This window comes from Monodelphis domestica, chromosome 3 (assembly GCF_027887165.1).
Source record: "Monodelphis domestica isolate mMonDom1 chromosome 3, mMonDom1.pri, whole genome shotgun sequence".
NCBI classification, from domain to species: Eukaryota; Metazoa; Chordata; class Mammalia; order Didelphimorphia; family Didelphidae; genus Monodelphis; species Monodelphis domestica.
In genome coordinates, this window is record NC_077229.1 from 170,161,113 (window position 1) to 170,187,422 (window position 26,310).

The 26,310-nt window shown below is 39.9% G+C and overlaps 1 protein-coding gene across 1 annotated transcript in view; it reads left to right on the plus strand.

Moving 5' to 3' along the window:
* Window positions 1-909: 909 nt before the first annotated feature.
* The window catches only part of SNX31 (sorting nexin 31), a 92,601-nt gene continuing 67,200 nt past the window's right edge, over window positions 910-26,310 (plus strand). The window contains exons 1-4 of the mRNA XM_056823258.1: window positions 910-1,215; window positions 1,341-1,415; window positions 12,573-12,687; window positions 15,299-15,363. Coding sequence (XP_056679236.1) covers window positions 1,039-1,215; window positions 1,341-1,415; window positions 12,573-12,687; window positions 15,299-15,363 — 432 coding nt within the window. The 5' untranslated portion in view covers window positions 910-1,038. The remainder of the gene's footprint in view (window positions 1,216-1,340; window positions 1,416-12,572; window positions 12,688-15,298; window positions 15,364-26,310) is intronic.

Below are 26,310 nucleotides of genomic sequence, written 5' to 3' on the forward strand. Positions count from 1 at the left end.
ACTTTCAATACTGTGGGATACATTTTAAAATATAGATATAATTTCTCAAACCCCATTTTGTTTCCATTTATTTCAGAAAGTATTAAAAGGCATTGTGCTAAGCTCTAAGTATAGAAAGATACAAACAGAATCCTGATGAGGCACTCCCTCAAGGAAATTAAATTCTGGTGGCCTTAAATTAAGTCTGTGGCCTGCAGTACATTGGCCCCACACAAAAATAATAAACTACTGCAGGTCATAGCCTACAGTAACTAGAAATAATACTCTCTGGCAATGTGATCCACACCAAGTCAGGTCCTTCTGGACTCTCTGATCCAGAGAGCTGGGAAAGTGGGAATAGATCCAGCCAGACTCCTGGGAACTCCAGAACAATGTTGTCTGAAGTCAGTAAGTAATTATGGTGTCTTCTTCCTCTTCTTCCTCCTCTTCCTCTTCCTCTTCCTCTTCCTCTTCCTCTTCCTCTTCCTCTTCCTCTTCCTCTTCTTCTTCTTCTTCTTCTTCTTCTTCTTCTTCTTCTTCTTCTTCTTCTTCTTCTTCTTCTTCTTCTTCTTCTTCTTCTTCTTCTTCTTCTTCTTCTTCTTCTTCTTCTTCTTCTTCTTCTTCTTCTTCTTCTTCTTCTTCTTCTTCTTCTATCATCCCCCCTGCACCCACTACAACTATAGCGCCTGGTTCATTTTAGGCGCTTAATTAATACTCGTTGGATGGGATTGGGCTGGATTTGGGATGAGGGGCGGTGTCTTCTCAGCATCCGGACACCAAGTGCGGGAGATGGCTGAGTATGGGAATCAACACGTTTTGCGCTTCTTTGTCCTGACCAGCTCTTCAAAGTGGTCCCCGGAGTTTGGATTTTTCAGGGGGCAGAGACTCAGATCCTGCCTCACTATTTCCCTCCAAACTCCCTACCAAGCAGGAGCAGGAGCCTGAGCCCAGGAAAAGAGGCGGTGCTCTAGTCAGGTCCTGCCCGCATCACCTGGAACGGACCTCTTCCCCTCCCCTCGGGGGAGGAGAAGAGAGGCCCCGCTCCGCCCTCCCGTGGGCATGCAAAGGCAGCCGCTGGCGCCCAGGAGCTGGGTGCTACACGGGGTCCAGGAGAAGAGAAGGAACACGAGCCCCAGCCTAACTCCACCTCAGCCAAGTCCGCAGAGCACCATGAAGATGCACTTCAGCATCCCAGTGTCCCAGCAGCGGCTGGACACACTCGGGGGTCGCTACGTGGTGCGTGGATCTTGGGACTGGGGGGAGACGGAAGCAATTCGGATATGGCTGTCTGACTTCTTTTTCACACTTAACGTGTATGTGTGTGTGTGTGTCTGTGTCTCTGTGTGTTATTGTGATTTCAGCTGTACTCGGTGTATCTGGAAGGGTTCCTCTTTTGCAAGGTGCGCTACAGCCAGTTGCATCGTTGGAATGAGCAGGTGAGCACTCCTGGTGGGGGGTGGGTAGGGGATGCCCAAGAGACTCGAGAACCAAGCCGACCCCCAAGGGCTCTCATTCGATGGCTCAGGGCACCTTCCTATAGCTAAGGAATTCTTCTGGCACATTGGGACTGGAATTTATCTAAGAGTATAAGGATTTCCCTATCTGCCCAGGCGTGGGGTGGGGATGAGGGGTGGGAACTGGAGGAGAGGATACCGAAGGAACTCAAGGACTAAGGTGGTCACCAGGAACTGACATCCAGGGCACCATTTCCTGGCCCAGGACCCAGTTTAGGACTACGATTAGATTCATTTATTAAATTAAGACACAGGACTTCCCTCTGGAGAGGAACGAGGGAAGTGGGGAGAGGAGAAGCTTGGGACAAGGGTACAGCCAATTGACACCTGCTGATACAAATCCTTTGATCTAACTTTTGCTCTCCTAATCGCCTACTATAACTGTGTTACCTAAGCAAAATCATAACTTCCCTATGATCATAGATTTAGAGCAGGAAGAGACCCTCAGAAGCCATTCATGCCACCTGGCTATTTTACAAATGAAGCAACAGAGGCTTGAGGGGGTGGTGACTTGACCAAGGTCGGTTGTAGCTGGTGGCAGACGGTGATTTTTTTCTTTCTTCAAAACAAACCAACCAAGGCTTATCTTCTACCTTGGAATCCTAGGCAATTGGGGTCAAGTGACTTGCCCAGGCTCACAAAATTGGGAAGTATCTGAGGTCAAATTTGAACCCCAGTCTGACTCTCTAAGCACTGAGCAAGCTAGCTGCCCTGAAAAAGAGGATTTCAACTTATGTCCTCTAATAACTCACTGACCCTTTTAAGAAGTACATAGCACTTTTATATTCATTTCCTCCTTTGATAGTATGAATGACCAGGATAACCTCTTGGAGCACTTCCTCTCCTAAGATCCTGTACTTCTCAGGCACACTCAGGTTCACTTTGTCCAGTAAATGAATGTAATAACTTTTAAAAAGTACTACGCAGTCAAGGGTGTCCAAGGTTGCTCTATCTGGGTTAGTGAGAAAGTGTTTGCATTAGGAAAAGAACCCAAGATTTCTGACTCCTGGGCCTACGCTCTGCTTCCTGGGATACACCTCATTTTAAAAGCTTAGATTTCCCATCCCCCCTCATCACCCTTGGGAGACGTACCCTTCTTGTGTCACCCATCAGTGATTTAGGAGCTTGTCTGTTCCCAAGCATCTGACCTAACTTCCTACACCACTGAGTTCTCGCCACTGGATAATGTAGCCCAAAGCTGGCACCTTTTTAAGTTGATGTTTGTCTTTCTCCCTCCATGAAGGTTATTTTTCTCCATTAAGCTGATTCCTATTAAACAGGTGTGTCCTTATTTTTTGTTTTCTGGTGGTCATATTCATAGTATTCAAGTACTGGCAAGTATGAAATGAAAGCCCAAGCCAAAAGGGATGACTGATCAGGATGACATTTAGGTTGTTGGCGGTTACCTTACTTTGTTGTAGCGGATGTTTATTTCTGGGTTTGGGACTGCCCATCTGTCATTTTGTTTTCCTAATCTGGTGGTGTTAAGGGGAGAAAAAACCCTACATAAGTTAAGGTGCTTGATTACAAGAAGCATCAATTTTATTTTTATATTTTGGAAATCATTTTGAAATATATTATTATGAAATATATTTGGTGATGAGAATTGTGGTATTGTCTGTTATAAGAGCTGATTTACAAATTGTGGATTCAGAAAATTGAAGATTTTTTTTAAACCTTTACTTTCCGTCTTGGAGTCAATACTGCGTATTGGTTCCAAGGCAGAAGAGTGGCAAGGGCTAGGCAATGGGGGTCAAGTGACTTGTCCAGGGTCACACAGCTAGAAAGTGTCTGAGGCCAGATTTGAACCTAGGACCTCCTGTTTCTAGGCCTGGCTCTCAATTCATTGAGCCACCCAGCTGCCCCAGAAATTAGATACTTTTTTTTTTTAGTTTTTAAAACATTATTTTATTTGGTCATTTTCATACATTGTTCATTGGAAACCGATCATTTTCTTTTCTTCCCTCCCAACCCCCCGCCACCCCTTCCCTAGCCGAGGTGCGATTTGTCTGGGTATCACATGTGTCCTTGCTCTGAACCCAAGAAATTAGATACTTTTGACTAAGATGGTGGTGCCTGATTTTAGGAATGTCTTTTTTTGAATCCTTATCTTTTGCCTTAGAGTCAATACTAAGTATTGGTTCCAAGGTAGAAGAGCAGTAAGGGATAAGCAATTAGGGTTAAGTGACTTGCCCAGGGTCTCACTATAGGGATATCTTGATGCCAACCATGTAAAGACATGGTTACTGGGAATGTGGGAGTAAAGAGGTTGAATTAGTGCTCTACACATAGTATTAGATGCTTAATGGGTGTTTGTTGACATTTAGGGATTTGAGTCATATTGTCAGGGAACCATCCATCTGTGATGATTTAGAGTTCATCGGCAGATAGACTGCTAGATACAAAAGTAGATGAGCCTGTGGCTCCAAGAAGCTGTAAAGCCATTTTGGTTGATAAGTTGAACATAAATTTCAGACCTCAAACCCATCAGTGTCTTGGGGGGATGTCTACTCCCAAGCATATGCAGATTTCCCTTGGCAGAATGAGCAGATGACAATTTGTTCCAACAACCATGAAAGGCACCATGGAGTGCTTAGAGCTTGGTCAGACATCAAAGATGCCAAGGTCATCCACTGCATCCTAGGCCATCACCAGGCGTCCTGAGTTTTGTCTTGCCACTGGAATTTAATGACTCTAGAAGAGAGTAGGAGGCTAACAACTTTGTGCAACTCAGCCTCGCTTAAATCCAATTCCCTCATGAGTCAAAAGACATCATTCCATAATGTCATCAGTCCTCTTCAAAATGAAGAATGAACAATAAGTTAGAAGGATGACGTGACAAGATGGGCTACTTTCAATAGACATCTTGAAGAGTTACTGGATGGGTCTCTGCATAACCCTTGGACTAAAAAATACTTGGAAGACAGTTATGAGGTCTCTCTAATCTGGGGACAGAAGAGAGAGAGAGTAGATACAACTTTGCTCTTCTGTCTTTTCTAGCTCTTCTGCTTTAAGAGTTCCAAATTAGGGAACTTTGGAATATTTAACTGCCTCCTACATGGCATTGGCCATGCACCCTGTGAATACTAAATGGAGATTAAGAGATACCCAACAGTGGGACCCAATTTTTCCAAGTCCTAAAGTGATAATATTCTTTACAACTTCCATCTTTCTTGTGTCTTGCTGGTATGAATTTCTCCTCTTTCTATTCCTCCAGGATGCATAGTCCTTACGTAGCTTTTTAGATTTGGCAAAACTGTCAGCAAAAGAAATAAAGATTCAAATGATTCTTCCTTTAACATGAAATTGTAAAATGCCTTTCATTTTTACACCACAGTCATTTCTGAATATAACACCATATCCTGGATGTGGAGTCAGGAAGATCTGAATAAATTTTGCTTCACTTACATGACTGAGTGACACTGAGCTAGTCATTGAAACTTTCTTGGTCTCAATCTCTTCTTCTATAAAATGGGGGGAGTGTTAGCACTTCACAGGGTTGTAGTGAGGGTCAACTAAAAATGCTTGGTAAACCTAAAAGTGCTATGCAACCTTTTGGAGGTGACTATGGTGTTTAGACACCTAACCAAAGTATTCCATCAATGTGTACAAGCTTACTTACTTGAGCTTGGAGAGTTCTGTGCTTTTTCTTTTTTTTGCAATCCTTATCTTCTGTCTTTGAATCAATATTGTGTATCTGCTCTAAGGCAGAACAGTAAGGGCTAAGTAATGGGAGATAAATGACCTGCCCAGGGCTGCACATCTAGGAAGTGTCTGAGGTCAAAATTGAACCCAGGACCTTCCACCTCCAAGCCTGGCTCTATATCCACTGAGCTATCTAGCTGTCCCCTGTGCCTTTTGAGATAGAATTTTCATAAGAAGTTATGTTTTGGAGGTCCCTCTTAACAAATTCAATACTAGTTAAGGTTTCCTATTTGAGAATTAATGCAGATGCTGACTTTATGTCAATCATGCAGTTTTTAAAAGCTGAGACAGCCTTTCCATATTATAATGGGGAAAACACTGGTCTGGGAATTGGGTTTTAGCTCCAGTTTAGGTAGTAACTAGCTGTATGACCTTAAACAAGTAAGCTCTCTGAATTTCAGTTTTTTCCTTCCTTCCTTCCTTCCTTCCTTCCTTCCTTCCTTCCTTCCTTCCTTCCTTCCTTCCTTCCTTCCTTCCTTCCTTCCTTCCTTCCTTCCTTCCTTCCTTCCTTCCTTCCTTCCTTCCTTCCTTCCTTCCTTCCTTCCTTCCTTCCTCCCTCCCTCTCTCCCTCTCTCCCTCTCTCTCTCTCCCCCCTCTCTCTCTCTTTCTTTCTTTCTTTCTTTCTTTCTTTCTTTCTTTCTTTCTTTCTTTCTTTCTTTCTTTCTTTCTTTCTTTCTTTCTTTCTTTCTTTCTTTCTTTCTTTCTTTCTTTCTTTCTTTCTTTCTTTCTTTCTTTCTTTCTTTCTTTCTTTCTTTCTTTCTTTCTTTCTTCTTTCTTCCTTCCTTCCTTCCTTCCTTCCTTTCTTTCCTTTCTTTCCTTTCTTTCTTTCCTTTCTTTCTTTCTTTCTTTCTTTCTTTCCTTTCTTTCTTTCTTGACAAATACTTGGGCAACTGGGGTTAAGTCATTTTCTCAGGGTCACAGAGCTAGGAAGTAACTGAGGCCACATTTGTACCCAGGATCTCCAGTCTCTAGATCTGGCTCTCTATCCACAGAGCCACTCAACTCTCTGAACTTCAGTTCCTTTTCTCATTTCTCTTCTTAAAAGAATAATGTAGTGTTTATTATTATACAAGATGTCTTCTAGCACTAAAATCCTGTGAAAATGACAAAATGATTTGACTTCAGAAATTAGAGGTAGAAAAATAGATAACAGGTGGAAAGATCCGAAGTTAATTGTGGACCATGAATTCAAGAAGGTTGTCTAATACTGTGCCTGGTGTGTGTGTGTGTGTGTGTGTGTGCATGTGCGCGCTTTAAGAGCAAACATAACATCATTAACTTATAGAAAGAGGAGTGTAACTCATGGGACATTTGAGGGAGTCTTTTCTCTAAAATGAGTTTTAGTTCTGTCTTTTTGTGAGCACTATGTCCAGTGTTACTCCCCCCACACTTAAATATGATATTGACACTTATAGGATATGATGCATTTTTTTTCAGTGTATGATATTAATTTGAGCCAGGGTCATAATCCTAAGACAGGATAGTTAGCTGGGCAGTTTGTTCCTGCCTTCTCCCTTCTACAAATAGACTCTCTACTTCATCCAAACTTGACCATTCCTTTTTTGCTGAACAAGTCAAAAGAATTCCTATCCCTCTGCCTTTGCTCAAGCTGTGCTCCTTCCAAAAAACAAAGAAACAAACAAAAACCCCTTTCAGTTTCTGCTTATCTAAACCTATATTCCTCCTTACAGAACAACCTACTCTTTGAGATCTCCCTCGATACTGCTCCAACTCTTGGTAATTGATTGTCACTCTCTGTACCACTTCATGTCTGGACTGCTCCTTCAATATACACATGTGTAGTGTTATTTATCCTTTTATATCTACATTCAATTTCCTCAATTAATTTTGCAATTCTCTTTAGGATAAGAATTGTGTCTTATTCCTCCTCTATCCTATACATGACAGGTCATTGGGTCATAGACATAGATCCTAGAGAAGACCTCACAGGACATCTACTTTCACTCTTATTTTGCAGAAGAGAAAACTGAGGCTTAGGGACATTAAGCAACTTTCCTAAAGTCCCATAGAGAAAGCATCAGAGGTAGAATTTCAACTCAGGTCTCCTGACTTCAGAGGCAAGGCTCTTTCTTCTGTACGATGCCACTTCTCCAATAAACTAAAAAAATATTTGTTGATGATGATAGTGAAACCTCTTATTTTTGAATGACATCCTTTTTGGTGGTTAGCTGTCTCACAGAAATATGCTTCTGGTTACAAGGGCCATGAGGTGAGCTGGTGTGAATGGCTCAGGTGTTAGGAAATAGAGAATTTAGGTTTGACTTAGACCCAATCCTTGATGATTTAACAATTTTTCTGGGGAGGAAAAATGAGACATAGCACAATCCATCTCTGCTGTCAGATGGATGGTCAATAGGACACTCATAGCATGTGTCCTATTGATGGTGGATCAATAGTATTATCTTTATACAAACAACACAGCATGCCATTATGGTTATTGAGCAATGGACTCAAGGTGTTATGATGAGATTTCAATTATCTACAGTTTCTTTGTCCCTCTAAATCTTGCAATAAAGACTGAATTACATTGAATATATGTCACAGAAATAATTTTTAGCTAGTGAAAGAATAACTATTCTTGAGAATATTCTCAAACAATTAAACCATTTTTATTTAAATTTTTACTGAACCCTTATTTTCTGTTTTAGAATCAGTACTGTGTATTGGTTCCAAAGCAGAAGAGTAGGAAGAGTCAGGCAATGGGAGTTAAGTGACTTGTCCAGGGCCAAATAGGTAGGAAGTATCTGAATCCAGATCTGAACCCAGTACCTCCCATTTATAGGCCTGGCTCTCAATCCCCTAAACTGTCCCCTCAAGCATTTTTTAAAACCCTTACCTTCTGTCTTAGAATCAATACTGTGTATTGGTTCCAAAGCAGAAGAGTGGTAAGGGTTGGGCAATGGAGGTTAAGTGACTTGTCCAGGGTCACACAGCTAGGAAGTATCCCAGGCTAGTCCCCTCAAGCAGTTTTGAAAGAGAGAAATTAAATGAAGTTCTAGAACTAGCTGATTTTTATTTTATTTTTTATTTTTTTTAAATATTATTTTATTTGGTCGTTTTCATACATTATTCACTGGAAACAAAGATCGTTTTCTTTTCCTCCCCTCCCCCCCCCTCCCCCCCCCCCCCCCCCCCCCGCCTTTCCCTCTCCCATAGCCGACCCATGATTCCACTGGTTATCACATGTGTTCTTGACTCGAACCCATTTCCCTGTTGTTGGAGTTTGCATTATAGTATTCATTTAGAGTCTCTCCTCAGTCTTATCTCCTCCAACCCTGTAGTCAAGCAGTTGCTTTTCAGCGGTGTTTTTACTCCCACAGTTTATCCTCTGCTTGTGGGTAGTATTTTTTTTTAGATCCCTGCAGATTGTTCAGGGTAATTGCATTGATACTAATGGAGAAGTCCATCACCTTCGATTGTACCACAATGTATCAGTCTCTGTGTATAATGTTTTCCTGGTTCTGCTCCTTTTGCTCTGCATCACTTCCTGGAGGTTGTTCCAGTTCACATGGAATTCCTCCACTTTATTATTCCTTTGAGCACAATAGTATTCCATCACCAACATATACCACAATTTGTTCAGCCATTCCCCAATTGAAGGGCATCCCCTCATTTTCCAATTTTTGGCCACCACAAAGAGCGCAGCTATGAATATTCTTGTACAAGTCTTTTTGTCCATTATCTCTTTGGGGTACAAGCCCAGCAGTGCTATGGCTGGATCAAAGGGCAGACAGTCTTTTATCGCCCTTTGGACATAGTTCCAAATTGCCCTCCAGAATGGCTGGATAAATTCACAACTCCACCAGCAATGAATTAATGTCCCCACTTTGCCACATCCCCTCCAGCATTCATTACTTTGCATAGCTGTCATGTTAGCCAATCTGCTAGGTGTGAGATGATACCTCAGAGTTGTTTTGATTTGCATCTCTCTGATTATAAGAGATGTAGAGCACTTTTTCATGTGCTTATTAATAGTTTTGATTTCTTTGTCTGAGAATTGCCTGTTCATGTCCCTTGCCCATTTGTCAATTGGAGAATGGCTTGATTTTTTGTACAATTGATTTAGTTCTTTATAAATTTTAGTAATTAAACCTTTGTCAGAGGTTTTTATGAAGATTGTTTCCCAATTTGTTGCTACCCTTCTGATTTTGGTTACATTGGTTTTGTTTGTACAAAAACTTTTTAATTTGATGTAATCCAGATTATTTATTTTGCATTTTGTAACTCTTTCTAATTCTTGCTTGGTTTTGAAGTATTTCCCTTCCCAAAGGTCTGACATGTATACTATTCTGTGTTCGCCTAATTTTCTTATAGTTTCCTTCTTTATGTTCAAGTCATTCATCCATTTTGAATTTATCTTGGTGTAGGGTGTGAGGTGTTGATCTAAGCCTAATCTTTCCCACACTGTCCTCCAATTTTCCCAGCAGTTTTTATGAAATAGTGGATTTTTGTCCCAAAAGCTGGGATCTTTGGGTTTGTCATATACTGTCTTGCTGAGGTTGCTTGCCCCCAGTCTATTCCACTGATCCTCCTTTCTGTCTCTTAGCCAGTACCAAATTGTTTTGATGACTGCTGCTTTGTAATATAGTTTAATGTCTGGGACTGCAAGGCCCCCTTCCTTTGTATTTTTTTTCATTAATTCCCTGGATATCCTTGATCTTTTGTTCTTCCAAATGAACTTTGTTATGTTTTTTTCTAAATCAGTAAAAAAAATTTTTGGAAGTTCCATGGGTATGGCACTAAATAGATAGATGAGTTTGGGTAGGATGGTCATTTTTATTATATTGGGTCGTCCTACCCATGAGCAGTTAATGTTCTTCCAATTGTTCAAGTCTAGTTTTAGTTGTGTGGAAAGTGTTTTGTAGTTGTGTTCATATAGATCCTGTGTTTGTCTCGGGAGATAGATTCCTAAGTATTTTATTTTGTCTTGGGTAATTTTGAATGGGATTTCTCTTTCTAGTTCTTGCTGCTGAGCTGTGTTGGAATTATATAGAAATGCTGATGACTTATGTGGGTTTATTTTGTATCCTGCAACTTTGCTAAAGTTGTTGATTATTTCGATTAGCTTTTTGGTTGAATCTCTAGGATTCTTTAAGTAGACATCATGTCATCTGCAAAGAGCGATAATTTGGTCTCCTCCTTGCCTATTTTGATGCCTTCAATTTCTTTTTCTTCTCTAATTGCTACTGCTAGTGTTTCTAATACAATGTCAAATAATAGAGGTGATAATGGGCATCCTTGTTTCACTCCTGATCTTAATGGGAATGGATTTAGTTTATCCCCATTGCAGATGATATTAGCTGATGGTTTTAGATATATACTGTTTATTATTTTTAGGAACGACTCTTCTATTCCTATGTTTTCTAGTGTTTTTAATAGGAATGGGTGTTGTATTTTATCAAATGCTTTTTCTGCATCTATTGAGATAATCATGTGGTTCTTGTTGGTTTGCTTGTTGATGTGGTCAATTATGTGGATAGTTTTCCTAATGTTGAACCAGCCTTGCATCCCTGGTATAAATCCTACTTGATCATGGTGGATGACCCTTCTAATCACTTGCTGGAGTCTTTTTGCTAGTATCCTATTTAAGATTTTTGCATCTATATTCATTAGGGAGATTGGTCTATAGTTTTCTTTCTCTGTTTTTGGCCTGCCTGGTTTTGGAATCAGTACCATGCTTGTGTCATAAAAGGAGTTGAACTAGCTGATTTTTAGCTGATCATTTGGGGAAGAAATACTGGTTCATTTGAAACCCTGAAAAAATTTTCCTGTTTTGAAAAGTTGAACTGGTGAAGTTAATGATTGACTTTTGAAAGCAGAGTGAACTACATGGATATTTATAGCATCTTTGTCTTCCCACTCAGACCAGTACAGTATTGGGGTAGATGGTGGTGCTTGGGAATCCTTTGAGAAGTTAGGCTAAGTTGTAAGACTGGCTAGAAGGCATTTCAACTTGGAACCAACATCAGAATTCTAATGATTGTTGATTTAGCATCTAATCTCTCTGCCCTACACGATATGCCTTGGGCAGCCTTGCTCTATACCAGCCTGACAAGGCCAAATTTGCTGATGCATGCACTATAGGATGCTCATTAGATTAGAGCCAATTTGGTAAACATCTGTGACTTTATGAACAGATGCTAAGGCAGCCAATTGCCTTTTAAATATCAGTTAATCAAGAAATAATAGGATGCAAATAAGGCAAAGATCTTTTCTTTGAACTTCTATTTGAATTCTGTTAGAAGAGTTTTTAATCCAGAAATCTCAAATTGTTTTTCCAGATGATCCCCTCCCCCAAAACAGTACTTTTATCCATTGCTCTCCTTTCCTCTTTCATTTCCTTGAGTGTTCCTGTAAAACATGCTTTATTTTTATTTTTTTTAACAGAAACAAAATGACCAACATGAAATTTAAGTTGTGGTTATTTCGTTGTTTTTCAGTCATGTTACTCTTCCTAATTCCTTTTGTGATTTTCTTGGCAAAGATACTGGTGTGGTTTGTCATTTCCTTCTCCAGCTCATTTTACAGATGAGGAAAAGGAGGCAAACAGGGTTAAGCGACTTGTCCAGGGTCACATGGCTACTAGGTATCTGGGGCCAGATTTAAATGCAAGAAAATAAAGCTTCCTGTCCAGTATTCTATCCACCAAAACCATCTTGGGGAAGGAGAGTGGGGGGGCAGAATTAAACTACTGACCCCAGGATTACTTATATGGTTTAATTATCTGAAAGAAAGGGAGGGGGAGAGAAAGAGAGAGAGAGAGAGAGAGAGAGAGAGAGAGAGAGAGAGAGAGAGAGAGAGAGAGAGAGAGAGAGAGAGAGAGAGAGAGAGAGAGAGAGAGAGAGAGAGAGAGGAGGGAGGAAACTAGGGAGGGAAGAAGGAAATAAGGATGTACAGAAAAGAAGAAAATATGAACTTGAGGAAATCCAAAAATCATCACTTTAACTTTTTCACTCATTAAAAGACTCTTTGTATATAAGGTATTTGTTGAGAAGTAACCAAAGTGAGATGATTGCTTAGTTGAGCCAGGGAAATGGATTTTAGAAAATGCTGACAGCTTTTCTTGGTAGTCATATTCCAACCTCTCTGGCCTATCTGTCCCTCTGCTTCCCAAGAAGCAGCTTATCCTTCAACATTATAGAAACTATTGGTAACTAATCTATTGAACTCTTTATATCTGACTGGTAGCTACAAGTGATTTCCTCCTGTTCTTGCCCCAGGCACAATAATTACTAGTTATGATTCAATGCTCAGATGAATTTTGCCCTGAGCTTGTATGTAGTATTTAGTGTGTTTTCTGAACCTGGCTTAGAAGTGTACTAAATTTTAGGTCTTATTTGTTTGACTTTCCAGCTGAAACGGGTCTTTGGGAATAACTTGCCACCTTTTCCACCGAAGTATTATCTTGCAATGACCACATCTATGGCTGATGAAAGGAGAGATCAACTGGAACAGTACCTACAAAATGGTATGTGTGTGGATTTTTAAAAAGCTTTCTTTTATATTATTCAAATGCTAGCATGCTGCTGTTTTTCCTTATATGTGCCCTCTTTGTCTATTAGAATAAGAGCTTGCTGATAGCATGGATTGTTTTATTCTTCTTTGTATTCCCCAGTACTTAGCAGAGTGTTTGATATAAGGTAAGTATAAAGTGCTCCTTCCTTCCCTCCTTCCCTCCCTCCCTCCTTCCCTCCCTCCCTCCCTCCTTCCTCCCTCCCTCCTTCCTTCCTTCCTTCCTTCCTTCCTTCCTTCCTTCCTTCCTTCCTTCCTTCCTTCCTTCCTTCCTTCCTTCCTTCCTTCCTTCCTTCCTTCCTTCCTTCCTTCCTTCCTTCCTTCCTTCCTTCCTTCCTTCCTCCCTTCCTCCCTCCCTCCCTCTCTTCCTCCCTCCCTCCCTCCCTCCCTCCCTCCCTCCCTCCCTTCCTTCCTTCCTCTCTCCCTCCCTCCCTTCCTTTCTCCCTCCCTCCCTCCCTTCCTCCCTCCCTTCCTCCCTCCTTTCCTCCCTCCCTCCCTCCCTCCCTCCTTCCCTCCCTTCCTTCCTTCCTTCCTTCCTTCCTTCCTTCCTTCCTTCCTTCCTTCCTTCCTTCCTTCCTTCCTTCCTTCCTTCCTTCCTTCCTTCCTTCCTTCCTTCCTTCCTTCCTTCCTTCCTCCATCAGCAGTGGGATTCACAGTAACTTTGAATGAGGAAGAAAAAAAGGCTTTATACTTGCTTATATTAAATTTCAGATGATTGTGTGGAAGGCCCATGGAAGTTATCAGAGCAATTGAATGGAGACACAAGAAGCAATAGCTTGAGCTTATCATTATCTTCAGTAAAAATGTCTTTAGCACCTACTGTGTGTAAGAAATTAGGTTAAGCATTTAGAAGGGATTTCCAGAAGTATGAAACACAATCCCTCCTCTTTAAGTAGATTATATCTCTCTGGGGAGACAGCAGAGACACAGAATGATAAATAACATTATGAGAGTGTATATTAAATATAAGCTGTGTGGTACAAATGGCTAGAGTGGCATGGAATTTTGTGGTTCAGTCGTGTCTCAATCTTTGTGACCCCATTGTTTATATTCTTGGCAAAGATACTAGAATGGTTTATCATCTCCTTCTCCAGCTCATTTCGCAGATGAGGAAACTGAGGCAAACAGAGCTAAGTGACTTGCCCAGAATCACAGTTACAAAGTGCCTGAGGTCAGATTTGAACTCATGATGTCTTCCTGACTCCAGTCCTGTTATTCTATCCACTGTAGCATTTAGATGCTTAAGGCATGGATTAGAGGAGGAGTAATCACTGAGAGTGACATAGGAAAACCTTAGAGAGGGGTTAGGACTTGAGCTGAACTTTGAAGGAAGGAGAGAAATTAGACAAGTAGAGAACAATGGAAAGACCATTTTAGGCTGGGATAGGTGTGGAGGTGGCAATGTCAGCAGCATGTTTAAGAGTTCAATTCAAGTCAACTATTAATTGTCTATAATAGGCCAGGCACCAAGCTGGGTGCTAGAGATACAGAGGCAAAAAGGAAAAGGTCCCTGCCCTCAAGCAGCTTACATTCTGCTGAAGCCAGGAGAAACAAGAGGTAAAATCAGTTTGGAGTGAAGATTTCCAAATGGCAGGACTGGGAAATGACATGGACCATTTATTAGTAGTTATTAGTAGACCCTAAATTGTAGACTCATAGTAATAACTCACATATACAATGCCTCTCATGTAGTAGATACTGAAGAACTTATTAAATTGAATATAGCATTTGAGGTGGTACAGTTGGTAGAGTGCTGAGTCTGGAGTCAGGAAGATTCATCTTCTTGAGTTCAAAGCTGGCTGCGGACACTTCCTAGCTGTGGCACCCTGGGCAATTCAATTAACCTGTTTGCTTCAGTTTCTTCATCTGTAAAATTAACTGGAGAAGGAAATGACAAATCATGCCAGTATCTTTGCCAAAAAACAAGAACAACAAACAAACACAAAAGGGGTTAGGAAGAATCTGCTGAGACTGAAACAACTCAACAACAATTTGGAGGTTCACAAAGGAACCAGAATGGTCTAGTGGAAATAACACTGGTTCTGGATTCAAAGCCATTTAAGTCAGCCATGCTTACTACCTGAGTGACTGGCAATTTTAGTTAATTTACAGACCAAACTTTCTTCATGGGAAAAATGAAAGGATTGGACTAGCTGACCTCTGAGGTCCTTCCCAGATTGGGATACGTGGTTTTACATTTTTCTCACAATCCCCTGAAGTAGGAAATGCAAATGTTATAGTCCTCATTTTACAGGTGAGGAAACTGATATATGGAGAATTGAATTGGCTTGTCCATGTCAATGTTATAAATAGTTTTATCTGTTTATCATTCAAGGAGATCTTCCTAGAGTAGGAGGGCTTTCTACTTACATTTAGAGAAAAAAAATTGGGCTTAGCTGGCCGCCATATTGGAGGTGATCCCATGCCTGCTAGAATAAAGATTCAAAGCCTATGTTGGAATAAGAAACTTGGGCAACCATACAATGGGAAATGAGAGCACCATGGCTGGGCAGGGCCAGATTTCTCCCATCTTCCCATGCTAACTGTTGACATCCATTATTTTCTAGTCCCTATGGATCAGAACATCTTGAGAAGTGAAGTCTTCATCCGTTTTTTAAAATTGCTACAGCAGGTAAGTTTGACCTTCCTTAGGAGGGAGGTAGTTAATAGTCTATAGACATTGCCAATGATGTGCTAGACCAACAAGAAAGCTGGTTGTTAAATTTTCAGTATGAACAATTATTTTTTGGAAATCAGGAACTCTCAAAGGCTTTATTTAACCCTTACCTTCTGTATTAGGCTCAATACTAAGTAATAGTTCTAAGACAGAAAAATGGTAAGAGCTGGGCAATTAGGGTTAAGTGACTTGCCCAGAGTCACATAGTTAGGAAGTGTCTGAGTTCAGATTTGAATCCAGGTCCTCCCAATTCCAGACTTGACTCTCTATCCCCTATGCTATTTGGCTACCTCTAGGGGAGAGTTTATTTTATTTATTTTTTTAATTTGAAAAATTTTAGTTAATTAATTGATTTAGGATATTTTTCCATGGTTACATGATTCATGTTCTTTCCTTCCCCTCCTCCCACTCCCCTCCTGTAGCCAATGAGCAGTTCCACTGGGTTTTACATGTATCATTGATCAAGACCTATTTTAGGGGGGAGTTTCTGATTTTTGATGACTTACAGTAATTAATATAGTCATAGGGCTATATCTGAGACCTTTTCCACTCCCTCCCAGCATCTCGTGCTTTCTTTTTGAGATTTTCTACCATTTACACTATCTTTCTTTTGTATGTATGCATCTAGTTATTTATATGTTATCTCCAACATTAGAATGTGAGCTCCTGGAGAACAGGGACTATGGATTTTCCTTTTTTTTTTTTTGTATCCCTACAGAGCTTAGTATAGCACCCAATAATACACTAAATAATACAATACACTGATTAAGTGAGTGAGGATAGCCAAACTTAGATATGTAAAAGCTGCTAGGTCTGTGTATCAGAATGCTTTGGGAGATAATGTCTTCATGGGCTTTTTTTCCATGGCAGTTGCTTGGCCTCACGCTGGGTGGGTAGCTTTACCAGATAGAAGGCAAGTTCCAGGTCGAAATGCATTTCTTTTCTCCTCTGGGCTTGGGCGACAGATAACATCCTCTCTTCATCCTTGGCCTCTGGCTTTTCCGTAGGTCCAGACTCCACCAGCTTTGTTGGCTGAGCACATTAGTCATTCAGATGGTATGTAAGGGAGTTGTTTTTTCTGCCAGCCTCCCTGCGCTTGTCTGAATAGCAAAGAACTAAGCTAACTACAGCGACACAAAAAGCACAATTTTTCATCAAATTTGAGTCTCAGAGCGGGGAGGAAAGGAGAAGACGCAAGAGACATTATGTGAAGATAAGTGGAAGCTATAGCCACTCTGCTTCCATGGCCAATGCTTCACTCCTGTCATTCCTCAAATGACTTAATGAGCTGGGTGGGCCATGGACCCAGTTTTGAAGCTGTGCATTACCTTAAAAAAACCAAACAAACCTTACTTTCTAATTTAATGACAACTCTTAAGATGGAAGGGCAAGGACGAGGCAAATGGCTAAGTGGTTTGTCCAAGGTCATACAAGTTAGGAAGCGTCTGAGGTCAGGTTTGAACCCAGGTCCTTCCAACTCCAGGCTTGGCCCTCCATCCATGGTGCCACCTAGTTGCCCCTGTTAATTAGCTTATTTACCAACATTAGCCCAACTGAGACTAGAAGAAGCTTTTGGTGAGGATTTCCAAAAGAATAAAAAAGAGAAGCAGAGTGAGGGTGAAAGAAGGCATCCTTTGAGTATCTTGTTTCTATGGGCAATCTGTCACATGAGAGAAACACTGAACATTTGTTTTTCTCACTGGGAAAAAAGAAAAGGAGAGAATATCTGAGGTTATTGACAGCTGTGGGCAAGATAGAGTTAAAGCTGAGCTGAAGTACCATGGGGTGGTCCCCCAGGGATGCTGGAGGGAGCTGGGAGCCGGCACTAGAGTTTGCCTTTTGATATCACCAGCATCTACTACCAAATATGGCGTTATTCTTAGTTCTGAACCTGGGGGCAGGGGGAGTGCCTGGACTATGGGAGTTACTTAAAAGGCTCATAGATGGACAGCTGGCAGAGGACTTGGAGGCCCTTCTTGTTTACAGAGGAGGAAACTGAGACCCAAGTGCCTAATAGATTGGACGGTGGCGGCTGCCAGTCATGAGCAACCAACTGATAGATTCAGAGTGGCTAAGGTAATATAATCAACAACAAGGAGAGTCTAGCATTTATCTAGTACTCTGGCCAGGTGTACATGGAAGAGTATGGGGTGTTCAGGGAGGACCAGCATCTCTGATGTAAGGGCTGCTCAGTCACCTTTGGAATCTACCTGCCACCTAGCTTTCACCTATGACTCCATGAAGCTGTAGCATGTATGGCCGCCATGTCTGTCTTGGCAGATGGGCTAAACCAGAGTGAGGGTAACTGACAGTCTTTAAACCCATCAGTGACTCAGAGGGATGCCTACCCCATGGGAAGACTTCCCCTGCCAGAATAAGAACATTTTGTTCCAGCAGCCACAAAGGCAGCTCCGGTAGGTGCTGTGGAGCATTTAGAGCTTGGTCAGATGTCAAACCTGCCAAAGCCATCCACTGCCTCTTGGGCCATCATCAGTCAACCTGACTTTCACCTTGTTGCTGAACTTGGATGACTTTGGAAGAAGGAGTGAGGCTGATGACTTTGGGCCATTCTGTCTCATTTAAGTCCATTTCATCCATGAGTCAAGACATCCTCCCGTGATGTCAAGACATCCTCCCATGATGCTATTGGTCCTCTTTGAAATGAAGAATGAACAACTCTGGCCAGGCCCTGTGCTAAGCACTTTATTTATAGAATATTATTAAATATGAATATATTGTAATATAAATCATTAATTTGTATAATTAATAACACAAATATAATAAAATAATATAAATATAATAAATAATATAATATAAATTAATATAATTAAATATTAAACATAGAATATTTATAGAAATATTACCTCATTTGATCCTGTGAGGCATGTGTTACTAATATCCCCATTTTACAGATGAGGAAACTGAAGCAAACAGGTTAAATTATTTTCTTAAAGACACACAGTTAGAAAGTGTCTGAGGCTGGATTCAAATCTAGATCTTCTTGACTTTAGACCTAGCACACCATCCACAGGATCATGTACCTGCTTAAGTACTTAGGGGATAGTCAGCCCATGGAAATGGCTATTAGAGGGGACAAGCAGGACTAAGTTTAGAAAAGTAAGATCCTGCAAGACCTTGGATAATCAGACCTACAATGGGGGGGTGGGGTCAGAGCAATAGCAGACAATGGGTAGAACTTGTGTAGCAGTATATGTTTAATGACTAGCTTTCTGGGGAAAAAATGTACCTTATCTTCATCATTAGCTTTTTCTCCTTTACTGCCTTAATTTTGAATAGTCAACAAAACAATGAATCAAGCCCTGATTTGTAGTATTTACCAATTGCCAAAGTAAAAATGCTCACACTGAAAATTTAACAATCTTCTCTCATGAGCTAATTTAAACTAGGTCCAGAGCACTGCTGAACTTACGATAACATATAAAGGAGTCCTTTAAATGGGCTATCAAAAAGCTATAAAACCAAGTAAGCAATTTTGTTAGTATTTTTCTCTCATTAGTTTAGAATTGCCTTTCTCTTACCTGATCTGTAATGTTCTTTAAAGTGAAATTAGAAACTTTTTGTTTTCCACTTTTTTAAATGCTCTGCATTTTTCTTATAAACCTTCATTCTCTGATTTTTTTTCTTCCTGCTTCAAGGAAACCCATGTGTTTAAAATGCTTTTCTCAAAGTCTAGCCCATACCAAATATTTATTTAATCCAGATATCTGGGCTATAAATTGAGCTGCTTCTTTTGGAAATTATAGTTGAACAGACAAGAACGCTAGGCATGGGATGTGAGGGCCACTTTCCAAGGGGAGAATAGCTGACTGCTGGCTATGCAGGATTACCAGACATCACCAATCCCGAACCATTGCTTCTGTCAGCTACGGCCACAAATCCAGTAGGAACATCATCTCCGTCTTACTCTGCTTTAATCTTTTAGAATTTCTTCTGGCTCTTTATGGGCAGAGGCTACTTGAAGTTCACAGGGAATTCCATGATTTCCATGAGTCTTCTTAATATTTTTACAATGACCAAGGTCAGAAGTTGAGTCCATCATACCACAACTCTGCATGAGCTTTCCACTTTTGGAAGCAACTCCAGTCTTTCTTGCAGCCCATTCAAAGGTTTTCTCCACCATCTGGAGGTCTTCAGGAGTCACTTAAGTTCCTGGTATGACTGCTTGCCTTTCTGTCGGGTTGGATCACCAGATGGCCAGAGCCCCCAGCAATCTTTATCAATAACATCAGCAAACACAATTTCTGTTGTAGTTCCACCAGCACCAAAATCAGATCAAATGGGGAGTTATCAATCTTCACTCTACTGGCACAACTTTTCTATTTTTGCCATGTTTGGTGCATGCCAATATGTGGTCTTTACGAAATGAGTGTTTTCTTGCCAAATAATTATATGTCTGGGTCAGAGGGAACAATTTTAGAGCCGGGATTCTTAACTTTTCTCATGTATGTCTGGGGACCTCTGGCAATCTGGTGAAGCTAATGAACCCTTTATCAGAATAATATTCTTAAATTCTTGAAGAAAATGCTTCAATTGGAAGCAAGTGAAAAGAACGTTGTGGTCATTTTTCCATCCAACTTAACAGACTCATGGAAATCTGTCCCCACAAATGTTAGGAGATGGTCTCTATGGCCTGAGGGATCTGCTTACTATGTTATCAGTGATTTGGATCAAGGTAGAGGTGCCATGCTTACCACATTTTCAGATGGAACAAAGTCAAGCCAAACCAAGTCAATGAGCATTTATTAAGATTTACTATGTGCCAGGCACTGTGTTATGTGCTGGGAATATAAATTCCTACAAAAAGAAAGAGTCCCTGCCCTCAAGGAACTTACATTCTAATGGGACAAGATAATACACAAAAGGGAAATGAAAAGTGGAGAGAGGGAAAGTGGCAAAATCCAGAGAATGCATCCTTCCTCAAAATGGAGGTTCTAGGAGGAACTCAGTAGTAGGAAAAGGGAGTCTCTGGGGGCAGAGGGAGAAGGTATGTGTCCTAGGAGTAGAATCCAGAGAATGAAGGATGGGAGGGAGAGTTAGCAAACACAAAAAGACCTTCACAAGCTAAGTGGTTGTTGCTGTTGAATCATTCTTAGTTATGTTTGATTCTTTATGAAACCATTTAGGATTTTCTTAGCAAAGATACTGAAGTGGTTTGCCATTTCCTTCTCCAGATCATTTTACTGATGGGGAAACTGAGGCAACCAGGGTGCAGTGGCTTGCCCCAGATCACATAGCTAGTGTCTGAGGTCAGATTTGAACTCAGAAAGATGAGTCTTCCCAGACTCCAGGCTTGACTCTCGCTCCATCTAGCTGCCCTGTCAAGATAAGACATGGGGCCAAATAAAATAAGATGGACTTTGATAGGATAAACGTAAAGTCAAGTGTAAACTTGAGTTCAAAAAATCAACTTCATAAATAGGAAAGTAATGTCTAAACATATCTTTATCAGAAAAAGAACTAAGGGGCAGCTGGCTAGCTCAGTGGATTGAGAGTCAGACCCAGAGATGGGAGGCCCTGGATTCAAATCTGGCCTCAGACACTTCCCAGCTGTGTGACCCTGGGCAAGTCACTTGACCCCCCATTGCCTAGCCCTTACCACTCTTCTGCCTGGCTCCAAGACAGAAGGTAAGGGTTTAAAGAAAAAGAAAAAGAACTAGAGGGCAGCAAGGTGGTTCAATGGATAGAGAGCCAGGTATAGAAACAAGAGATCCTGGATTCTAATTTGGACTCAGACACTTTCTAGCGGTGTGACCCTGGGCAAGTCATTTGACTCTAGTTGCCTAGCCCTTACTGTTCTTCTGCCTTGGAGTCAATTTTTAGTATCAGTTCTAAGAGAGAAGATAAGGGATTTAAAAAAGAAAAGAAAAAGAGCTGGAGGTTTAGTAGATTACAAAATTAATATGAATCAGTAATATGAGGCTCAGTGAATAGAATGTAGGACTAGGAGTCAAGAAGACCTGAATTTAAATCCTTTCCTCTGATGTTTATTAGCAATGTGACCTCAGGCAAATCATTTACCCTTCCTATATTTTAGCTCCCTCATTATAAATGGCAAAAATAATGGCATCTATATAAAATGGGAATAATAGCAGATCTGTGTATCACAGCATTGTTGTGAGGATCAAATAAGTTAACACATGTCGAGTGCTTTGCAAACATTAAGGCAAATATAAATGCTAACAATGATGATAATAAAAAAAAAGTTCTACTGGATTTGATTGGGGCGAGAATAACTCTGTCCATAGTCATTGGATGTCTAGATTTTTCTGCACCTTGAAAAGTTAATCAACATGTATACTCTAGTTCTTTTGCATAAGATACACGATAGAAAAATAAATGTCTGAGTTGCTAAGTCAATAAGTATTTGCTAGGCACTGGGGGCACCAAGTTCTGGGGGCACAAAGAAAGGCCAGAAATAAAAACAAACAAAAAACAGTCTTTGCTATTGAGGAGTTCACAGTCTAGTGGAGGAAAGTAGCTGTAACAATTATGCAAAAAGGACAAAGACAGGATAAATTGGGGATAGCCTTGGAAGGAAGGAAGGCCCAGAGATTAAGGAAGATTGGGGAAGTCTTTTTGTTAAAGATGGAACATTAGCTGATTCCTGAAGGAAGCCATTGAAGCCCAGAGGTAGAAATGAGGAGGAGGGAGAGCATTCTGGCCTTAGGGGTCACTTACTATGAAAAAGGAAAAAAAAGCACAAACTTGGGAGATAGAATGTTATGTAGGAGAACCACAAGGAAGCCAATGTCATAGGGCCAAGTCTGGAGAATGAAGGATGAGAAGAATAGCTAGCACACTGGATATTGAATAATAACATAATTAATAATAAAAATAAATAAATAATATATCAATAAAATTAATAAATATATGACATAAACAATAATTATATTTATAATTATATTCTTGTATATATTTATAATTATATATAATTAAATAAATAAAATGTAAATACATTTATAGAATAAATATGTAATTATACTATCTGATAATATATAAATACATAGAATATAAATTAGTATATGGCCCAAATCCAAAAAAAAAAGATCTTGGCAAGCTAAGACATAGGGCCAAATTGGATTACATGTAGTAGGTGGATAGATGAAAGTAGGTATAAGAAGCCTGGAAAGTTTGGAAGGAGACAGATTATAGAGGAATACAGAGGATTTTCTATTTGATTTCTATTACCTGGAGGTAATCGGGAGTCACTGGAGTTTATTGAGTAGGAGGATGCTATCCTTAAACCTACCCTTTAGGAAGATCAGGTTGATAGCTGAGGGGAGTAGAGGATGAACTAGAGTCTGGAGAAATGTGAGTCAGCGACACCAATCTGAAGGCTATTGCAGTAGTCTAGGTTGAGGTGGTGGTGGTGGGGGGGAATGTACCAGGTTGGTGGTAATGTCAGAGGACAGAAGGGACAGTGTCCAAGAGATATTATGAAAGCAGGAATGGCAGGACTTGGCAATAGATTGGCTCTGGGGGGAGCAGGGAGGAAGAGAGACTGAATAGGGAGTCAAGGATCATATCTATGTTATGAACCTGGACTTGGGAGGCAATTATAGCCCTAGCAGGGCAGTTTTTTTCATTTTTTAAAGAAGAAAAACACAATTAAGTTTTCAGGTTAACCCTTTTGTGGTTCACCAATCCACATTCTTTCTGTGTGTCTCAATTCTTTTATGACTTATTAAATGATTTTGAAGAGTTTCTATGGCTGAAGAATTTGTCCTTTTTTTGGCCAACCTGGTGATGAGACTCTTCAAAATTAGCTTGACTTGAGCCTGATTAGTTTTAAATATCTATTTCCCTCATTGAGGGAAGAAAGAAGAACAATAGATTGATGATAATTAAGTATTTAGTTCTTTATATATTTGAGAAATGAGACCTTTAGCAGAGAAAAATTATAAAGTTTTTCCCCAGTCTATTATTTCCCTTCTAATCTTGGTTGCATTGGTTTTGTTTGTACAAAACAAAAACTTTTTAAATTTAATATAATCAAAAGTATTCATTTTATAGTTTGTAATATTCTTTGACTTTGGTTTGGTCATAAATTCTTTCCTTCTCTATAGATCTGACAGGTAAACTATTCTGTTTCCCTAAATTTACTTATAATATCACTCTTTTTGCTTAAATAATATGCCTATTTTGACTAACTGAAAGTTTTTAAGCAAAGTATTGCCTGTGTCAGAGATGGGATTTGAATTCAGATTTTTCTGACTCCAAGACCATCCCTTTGGTTATACTACTCTTTTATGAAATTATCCAGATTTTTAGCACTTTGGATAACACTGGTAAGATTTTTCTGGAGTGGTCTTCTTTTCTTCCACTCTCTTTTCTGAATAGAGTTCTTCTTGAATTACTGTACTGAGAGTCTTTGCCCAAAGAAAGTGTAAAATTCTAAAATATTAAGGCTAGAACTGTAGCTAGCATCTGGGGCAGCTAGGTGTTACATTGCTGGGCCAGAAGTCAGGAGGACCTGAGTTCAAATCCACTCTCAAATATTTACTGATTGTGTGACCCTGGGCAAGTCTCCTCACTCTGTTTGCCTCAGTTTCCCTTTCTGTAAAATGAGCTGGAGAAGGAAATGGCAAACCACTCCAGTATCTTTGCTAAGAAAACCCAAATGAACTCACAGTCAGACACAACTGAAAAACAACAAGCAGCAATTTATTCTGACTCTGATTGGAGGCTTTTAGCACCAGGTGTGAAATGTAGGTTTGAGGAACAAAAGGCCAGAAGCAGCAATTGCATGAGCTTATGATTTACTATGAATTTTCTTTTGGGCAAAGTGAAACCATTAGCCCTGGAAAGTGACAAATTCTCCCCCATTTCAGACTGTCAGTCAGCAACAAGACAATTGACCTCTTATGTGTCAAGCACTGTAGTACGCACTGGGTGATGGAAGATGATATGAAGAAAGGCAGAAGTATTTCTCTTGAACTCATTTCAAATGGGACTGACAACAGATAAATGAGTAGACACATATGAGAGATATATAGAATGGATGAACATTGATCTGGGAGAAGTTACTTGATGCTGGGATGACCAGGAAAAGCCTTATGTGGAGGGTAGAATTTTAGTAGAGTCTTGGGCAAAGCCAAGGTAGGGACAATGAGAGGGAGCATTCTCTGCATCAGTTAGTAGACTGAATATCCTTTGTGAAGAGCAGCAAGTAAGCCAGGGGAGCTTTATGGAAAGGAGTAAAGAAAACATAAGAAGATTAGATAGATAGAAAGGGACCAGGTTGTAAAGGGCATTAAAAGCCAAAAGGATTTAAAATTTTTGATCCAGCAGGTAATTTGTGCTTCTGCAGTTTATTGACATGGTCAGACTTACCCTTTAGAAAAATCACAATAGACGGCAGTTAGGTGGCTCAGGGGATAGAGAGCCAAATCTAGAGACATAAGGTCCTGGGTTCAAATTTGACCTAAGACACTTCCTTGCTGTGTGACCCTGGACAGGACACTCAACCCCCATACCTAGCCCTTACCACTCTTCTGCCTTGGAACTAATAAACTGTATTGATTCCAAGATAGAAGTCAAAGGTGTTTAAAAAGAAAAGGGAAATCACAATGGCAGCCACCTGGAGGATGGATGGGAGAAGAGAGAAATTTGAGGTAGTACACTAATTTAAAGACAGTTGTAATAGGGGCAACTAGGTAGCTCAGTGGATTCAGTGCTGGGCTTATTGAGAGGAGCTGGGTTTAAACCTGACCTCAGACACCCTAACTGTGTGACCTTGGGCTGCTCATTTGCTTGGGGGCTGAAACTTAGTGTTGTCTTCAATTTTTAAAAATGGTATGATTGTAAATATTCAGGTAATTTTGAATTTATTATTCTGTATGTTATAAGCTATTAGCCTAAACTTAATTTCTGCCAGACTGCTTTTCAGTTTTACCAATAGTTCTTATCAATTAGGGAGTTCTTTCTAAGGTAGTTTATATTTTGGTGTTTATTGAATTTAAGGTTATTAAGTTCAATTATTTCTCATTTGTCCTTGCATAGATTCTTCTATTGATCTTCTTTCCTATTTTTTTAACCAGCACCAAATCATTTTGATGCCCCCCCCCACTAGTCCCCTGATAGCCTAGATCTCTTGTTCCTCCAAATGAATTTTGTTATTATTTTGTCTAGCTCTGTAGTGTATACTCTTGGTAGTTAAACTGGTATACTGTTAAATCTGTAAATTGGTTTCAGTAGTGTTATCATTTTTAATATATCATTGTGACTCAGCCATCAGCCCTAAATATCCATCCAATTATATAAGTTCTTTCTTTTTTTAATTATCATTTTGTAATCATAGCTATATTGAGTATGTAAATTGACTTCCAGATATTTTGTAGCTATTTTGAAATAATCATTTATTCCCTCAGATTTTGTTGTTGCTATAAAGAAATACTATTAATTTGTCAGTTTATTTTGCAAAACTATTACTTTACTGAAGCTGTTAATTATCTCACTTGTCCAATTTATTTATTTTAGAAACTGATCCCCTCCATTATATGTATTTTTCCACATTGGGTTCTTTAAAAACTTGCTCTATTCTACACTGAAATTTCTTTCTGTGTCTTCTGAATATCATTCTTGAGTACTTTCTACCACAATGAGGCTGACTTTGTATAAGTGGAAATTTTGTATCCTTTGGACTTCATCTCCCAGAATTCTTCCGTTGTCCCAAGATTCCTTTTCCCTTTCTGATTACGTGTGTTTTTTACATTTGTATATAAGTTTTCGTAGCTCCTCCCTCACATTCTCTTTTTCACATTTGAGGCTGGTGAGCTCTCTGTTTCTCTAGCCTTTTATTTCCCTTTACTTCAAGTTTTATTATTAATGAATCTCATAAGTATAATACTTGGAGTACTGGATATTAATTTTTAAAACTTA